Source organism: Miscanthus floridulus, chromosome 8 (assembly GCF_019320115.1).
Source record: "Miscanthus floridulus cultivar M001 chromosome 8, ASM1932011v1, whole genome shotgun sequence".
NCBI lineage: Eukaryota > Viridiplantae > Streptophyta > Magnoliopsida > Poales > Poaceae > Miscanthus > Miscanthus floridulus.
The window spans coordinates 15,210,658-15,217,240 of record NC_089587.1 but is presented as its reverse complement, the minus strand read 5'-3'; the positions used below and the strand labels follow the sequence as shown (position 1 = coordinate 15,217,240).

Here is a 6,583-nt window from a genome sequence, read left to right as displayed (position 1 = left end):
ACACCATTCCTGGCTAGCTATAGCTTCATGCCGCACATTATGTGTGTTACTCGTCGGGTTCTTATATATAGTCATTTGCTGCCTCGCAGAAGTCCCGGTCAGCAATGTAAAGAAGAGAAAGAAGGAAGATTCATGACTTCTAGGTGGCCCACACGGGCACCAATGCCATGATATATATCGCATAGCTCTCCAGAACGTACTGCAAGAAATTAGGCTTTTATGCTGCTGGGTAGTATATATATTGTCATGTCTACGTGCCCAACTACCGGTGCTTTTTGTTGGGTCTTTGTGCAAATGCATGCGTCCATTTCTAATTATTCCCACAAAATCTACGGGCAATCATTTAGATATGATAGTGTTGCCGCCGTCGATCAGCTCCTGCATGGATCTACCTCTGCATGATAGTTGTTGAGGTAATCAACAGCGCATGATTAAATGCATGACAGTTTAATGATATGATTATGTTCACATCAATTCACACGATGCAGCTTTGTTGAAATGTGAAACAAAGCCATGCATGCTTGCACTGCAAAGCAAGCATGAACCTAGGGCAAAAGAGATATATATGTTAAGGATATTGCCTGCGAGCAATTTCATCGTATGAGACAGAGAAAATAATGTCATTCGCGATCGAGCTACTTTTTTTTGGAAATCAAGTTTGTTGTCCACTAAATAAGAACAAATATATATATATATATATATATATATATATATATATATATATATATATAGCATTACATCACTTCAATTATGTATTAGTAGCTAATAAGACTGGGGTCAAAGTAGGCATCTTTTTGTACTCTAGTTATGCGTGTGCGCAGTGCCAACACCCCAACCCCCTCTTTCCGTAACGGTTTCTAATGATAGTTAGTAAGAAACATGTAGGTCCTTATAGTTTTAAGATGGTAAAGTGCCCATATCCCTCAGCAAATATCATAGATTTAATTTTTATAGAACAATATTTACATATTGAACCGCGCGCCTATTTGTTTTTCTAGCATGGTCAAAAAGGGACGGAGAATGGACACACTTAGTAGTACAAACTAAAGGTGGATAACTTGCTTGTTTCTAGCGCCAAATTAAAGGAGAAGCAATGAAAAGTAGTACTAATCCTACCATGTGTGTGGGGCATATACAAAGACAAAATCGCGCAAGGTCGACTTCTTTATTTTGTTCGATGTAAAGATTTGGAGCAACTCTAATATAGTGGTGCTCTCACTAACTAATATTATTGCAACTCTTAGTTTTAAAAAAAAATGAAAGCAACATTTTTTATTTCTTGTTTACTCGTGTGACACCAATTGTGTACCCTATATACATTATCATATTGTGTGAATAAAAAACATTATTACATTAGCTAGGAAGCGTATGAGGGAGACTTATTGGTATAGAAAATATATACTTCCTCCTGACATAGGTGGAGCCAGAATGGTGGCACTGTGTGCCGTGAACCACCCTAAAGTTTAATTCAAGGTTAACCTGTAGTAGATAAGTTAATTAAAATTATAAAGATTGCACATGGACTATCCTGTAATTTGGCTTTACATCTAAGATGGATCATCTTCACTTAAGGATGCATACCTTAACTATAAATCCTAGCTATGCCACTGCCTCCAAGCTCCATTCATTAGTTTATTTTGCTTGTCCTATTTTTTACTGGATGGAGTATATATTGTGCATGGCTCTTTGCACCATGATAAATATTAAATGGTCACTCCTCCACTCCCCTTTAGCATGTGTATTTTTGCCACTGACATGTCATTAGCGATGTTCATGTCGGATCTAACGGTTCTATCAGATTTTCTATCTCCAAATAGGCTATGGCCGTGTTTTTTTTTCTTCTTATAATCATATTCTAATGACCGCTCAGGACTTTGAACTAACAAAATTGGAAATCGAAAAACCACATTGATTATAAACTAAGTCGATTATAAGGGTTTGTTGTTAGAGCTCCTCTTGCTTTGAATTTTATGTGGAAGCTGATTTTTTGATAGAAGTGATTCTTTCACTGAAAAATGATTCTCTGAAAAATGATTCTTTAGGATAAACTCTATGCATAGGGTGTCTCTATATGTGGAGTGAATCGGGAGAAGCTACTTTTGTCAGCTTCAGCCCACTAGTTTATTTTAGAGAATCACTTCATAGAATCATCATATATAAAATCATTTGTCAATACATAACTGTTTGGCAGAGTTCCTCCTAGATTTAGCCTAGAAGTTGTTCGAAGAACTCTACCAAACAAACCCTAATAAGCATAAATAACCATACACGGTTACTATGTAATGCTAAGGGTACTACTAATAACACACTTCAAAAAAGACTTGCCTCTCATCTTTTGTGCCGAGAATTGAATTAAAGGAGCTAGCTAGAGACCGAGGGGAGCCTTCGAGTTGGGTACGGCGGCGGGTGGCTTTGTTTTCCTCCGATCTGGCCTGGGGCAGCTGGATAGAATATCACACACACCATGAGCTTTGTGTAGGAGAAGACTCCTAGAGAGATCGAGAAAGCAAAATGGAAAGAAAGAAAGAAAGAGAGACGGGGAGGAGAGAGAAAAGATGGAGCGAGAGGAAACTAAAGCGCGCGACGCGACCCCAAGGCCAAGAGAGAGAAAGCAGCTAGAGAAAGAAAGGAACCACCCCCAGCCCGGCCCTCCTCAGCACACAAGAAGAAGCTAGCAATCGAGGCAGCAGAAGCAGCACCACAAGGGCAAGGCCTGGTCCTCGTTCTCCGCGCCCCGCGAACCCTATTCCTTGTTCTTGAATCTCTCGTCCCCAATCCCACACCAGTACACACACGCACCACACCCTGTGCTGCTGCTGCGGAGAGAGGAGACAGAATTAATTCCATTGGGAGATCTCTCTAGAGAGAGAAGGAGAGGAGGTGCGTGGGAGAGGGAGAATAGATAGAATGTTCCCTTCCAAGAAGGCCACTAGTAGCGCCGCTGCCGCTGCCGCTGCTGCCGTGAGCTCAAATGATAGGCAGGCGATGTGCGTGCAGGGCGACTCGGGGTCGGGCCTCGTCCTCACCACCGACCCCAAGCCCCGCCTCCGGTGGACCGTCGAGCTCCATGAGCGCTTCGTCGACGCCGTCACGCAGCTCGGTGGCCCCGACAGTATGTACACGTAGCTCGAGTCGATCTCCCCTTTGGCTTTGTCAGGTCGTTCAGGTTCTGATTTCGTTCTTTTCTCACGCAGAGGCGACTCCAAAGACCATCATGAGGGTCATGGGAGTGAAGGGGCTTACTCTCTACCACCTCAAGAGCCATCTTCAGGTAGTTAGGGTTAGGTTTCCTCTGCAGCTACCTGCTACTTCCTTCCTGTATATATATTTCTGCTTCTGATACATATATATAACCAATGACGGAGCCAGGAAAAAATTATAGCTGGGGCGAATTGCAACGACAAAAGAAACCAAAAGGCACCGCATTCACATCGCACCTTATTAACATACTACAATCACACAAAATTCACATACTACAATCACCCCAATTATTACAAAAACGCTGCAATCACAAATGGTATGTTCACATACCTCAAATTTGAAGAATAAACTAAAAGTTCTTGATCACTTAATCCATATACACCTTCACCCTCCTCGTGATGGACCTCCTCCTCTCCTCCCTCCATCGGAGCAGAGCAGTAGAAGCCAACAGCGCTAGGAGGCGGGCGGGGACGCCGGGCGGCGCCGGGCGGGCCTGGTGGCGAGCCGGTGTGTCGAGCGGCGGGTGGTGGCGGGCGAGTGGCCGCTCTGGCACTCCGCGTCTGTGTGGCGCGGTGCCCTGTTAGCCAGTGGGCGGCGGGCGGCGACCAACTCCTCGCGAGTCGCGACCTCGCCTAGGGCGTCGGTGCGTCGCTGCAAATTGGGGAATTGGGGAACGAATCCACCGGTTGCCAATTGGGCTTAGGGAAGCAGTGTGCGAGGTGGGCGGGCCTCTCACCTCTATTGGGCTGAACAATGTGAAGAAAAAAGCCCATCTTCCGGTTTCTTCCTCCGTGCAGCATCGCGCAGGTCGCTCTGCTCGTGCTTGCGACTCCTCGCCGCCGGGGACCTGAGTTTAAGGAAGAAGCGGGGGTCCAGGGGTCTGGGACGAGCTCGCCGGTAGCTGGGGCGGCCGCCCCACCCCGCCGCTAGGGTGGCTCCGCCAGTGTATATAACTTTGTTTGTTTGTTTGATCTTTTTTATTGTGGGCAGAAATTCAGGTTAGGGAAGCAGCCGCACAAGGACTTCAACGAGCACTCAGTTAAGGATGGTAAGGCCAAGCTAGCTTCACCGGCCAAGACATCAAATTTCCCTGCTGCACAGTTATACTATATATATACAAAGATTCGCAATTCAATTGTGAAGAATATCAAGTATATATATTACTAATAACAACTGACCTGGTCACCTGCCTTTCAACCTGCATCCTAGCTACCATTTTTATATGCTTGGATATTATCATCTGTAAATACATACACATTCATATAGCCTATGTGTTCGTTCATCACTTACCTATGTAGCTGCATATGTGCATGCTGGCTACCGTACAGTTAACATTAATTTAATCTCTTCAAATTAACGCAGCCGCCGCAGCAATGGAGATGCAACGGAACGCTGCCTCTTCTTCAGGCATGATGGGAAGAAGCATGAACGAGTAAGTTTATTTCATAATAGCTAACTAGCTATGTGAAGAATTACTTTATGCGCACTCCATCATCTCAATAAAGTTCTTTTTTTCCATCTCTAGAAACAAAATTTATGCTTTTCTCGCTCCGATATATTTTTGCTCCTGACGGTTTCCTTTTGTGGATCTTGCATGATTTCAGCCGCAGCGTGCACATGAATGAGGCTATCAGGATGCAAATGGAAGTTCAGAGAAGGCTACATGAGCAACTAGAGGTAATCGAGAATGCAAACTACTCCTAAAGCACATGCATGAAATTCTCAGGAAGCTTGAGATCTTCTTTTTGAAGTATACGAGGAAGTTTACTTAACTCCACTTTTTGTGCCCTTACCATGTTACTCATGACCATGCATGCATTAACTTTACACATCCATCATGAACATTCTTAGGAAGCTTATATTACCGCCACTGCTACCATATACCTTGGTAATGTCCTTCACATGCATGTTGTGCTGACCAAGTGGTGCATGCATGAACTGATGAACATGCAGGTGCAAAGGCACCTCCAGATGAGGATCGAAGCCCAGGGGAAGTACATGCAGTCCATCCTGGAGAAAGCCTACCAGACTATCGCCGCCGGCGACGTCGCTGCGTGCCCAGCGGCAGGGTACAAATCCCTACTAGGTAACCACCACCAGGCGATGCTGGACGTCTGCTCGCTCAAGGACATGGGCCCGTCCATGGGCTTCCCTTCGCTACAAGACCTGCACATGTACGGCGGCGGCCACCTGGACCTGCAGCAGCAGATGGAGCGGCCGATGGAGGCCTTCTTCGCCAGCTGCGACATTGGGTCGCTGGCCAAGAAAAGGCCCATCAGCCCTTACGCCGACGGCAAGAGCCCGATGATGTGGGGCGACGACGAGGACGGCAAGGGCATCGTCGACCAGCTCCAGATGGCGCCGCAGATGATGGACGCCGCCGGCATCGACGTCATGGACTCCATCGCCGACGTGTACGGCGATGCCAAGCCCATGATGTCCGGCGACTCCACGGGGAGCAAGGGCGGCTTTGACGTCAAGCTCGAGAGGCCGTCACCGCGGCGGCCGCACATGGGTGGCAGCCCGTCAGTGATCGGCGGAGGCCAGCAGACGAGGAACTTGTCCTACGGGTAACTAGCTCACTGATGATTAACCATCCGATCCAGTGCTTAATTAACTTGCAGTGAAATTTAAAATTAAAGCAGGCGATTACTATTAACCGGTGCAATGGCTAAAAAAATAAGTAAAGCTAGCTGGAGCAGATATAATGGCGGAGATACATATATAGCATATATGTACGTGTCATTGATCAGGATGATCTTACTGTGGTGCATCACTTGTTGGATGATGCTCCAAGATTATCTATTTTGAGGAGATGTACCTATATATGTTCCATGTAATTGTGTTGTTGAGATGGGCGTGTAAATGCATGTGTAACTTAATTGGTAATTTTTCATGCTGAGGAAACAAGCTTTCATTGATCTGAGGCATGTATATTTGTATCATCGAGGAACATGTTAATGGAACTGTCTGATATACCTTTGTATTGTACTGATGATTAATTCTTTTTGGTTTATCTGTACAATGTATTTCCATGTAAATGACATTCTCACAACTATGTAATCTTGACATTAAGGAACAACCTAGCTCAGCATGCATATATGCATGCATTAAGTTAGATAGATTATACAGATTTGCTTGTACAAAACTCTAGGGCATCAATGCTGCCTTCATAAATTTGATAATATGTACCGTGTGATGCCCTCTTCTAGCTAGTTTTCTTTACAATGAGGCTATCTCTACAATGTGGTGGTGATGTAATAATATAGATTATATCGAATTTTTCATGGCATATGTCGGTATGACCCCGGATACACACGGCAAACCACATGGGTTGCGCCCTCAGGGGCGGCCCAGCCCACAAGACGAAGCCTTGTGGGGC

At 45.3% G+C, this 6,583-nt stretch overlaps 1 protein-coding gene across 1 annotated transcript; it reads left to right on the top strand.

Moving 5' to 3' along the window:
- Positions 1–2,323: 2,323 nt before the first annotated feature.
- LOC136471194 (myb family transcription factor IPN2-like) lies at positions 2,324–6,328 on the top strand. The gene is made up of 6 exons (XM_066468936.1): positions 2,324–3,112; positions 3,195–3,271; positions 4,192–4,249; positions 4,564–4,633; positions 4,806–4,878; positions 5,155–6,328. The coding sequence occupies exons 1-6, from the start codon at positions 2,908–2,910 to the stop codon at positions 5,773–5,775; spliced, it is 1,104 nt and encodes a 367-aa protein (XP_066325033.1). The 5' UTR covers positions 2,324–2,907; the 3' UTR covers positions 5,776–6,328.
- Positions 6,329–6,583: the final 255 nt, after the last annotated feature.

Coding starts and splice junctions, on each gene's coding strand:
- LOC136471194 (XM_066468936.1), top strand. CDS start 2,908: ATGTTCCCTTCCAAGAAGGCCACTAGTAGCGCCGCTGCCGCTGCCGCT. Junction 3,113..3,194: donor GCAGCTCGGTGGCCCCGACA/GTATGTACACGT, acceptor TTTCTCACGCAG/AGGCGACTCCAAAGACCATC. Junction 4,250..4,563: donor CGAGCACTCAGTTAAGGATG/GTAAGGCCAAGC, acceptor AAATTAACGCAG/CCGCCGCAGCAATGGAGATG.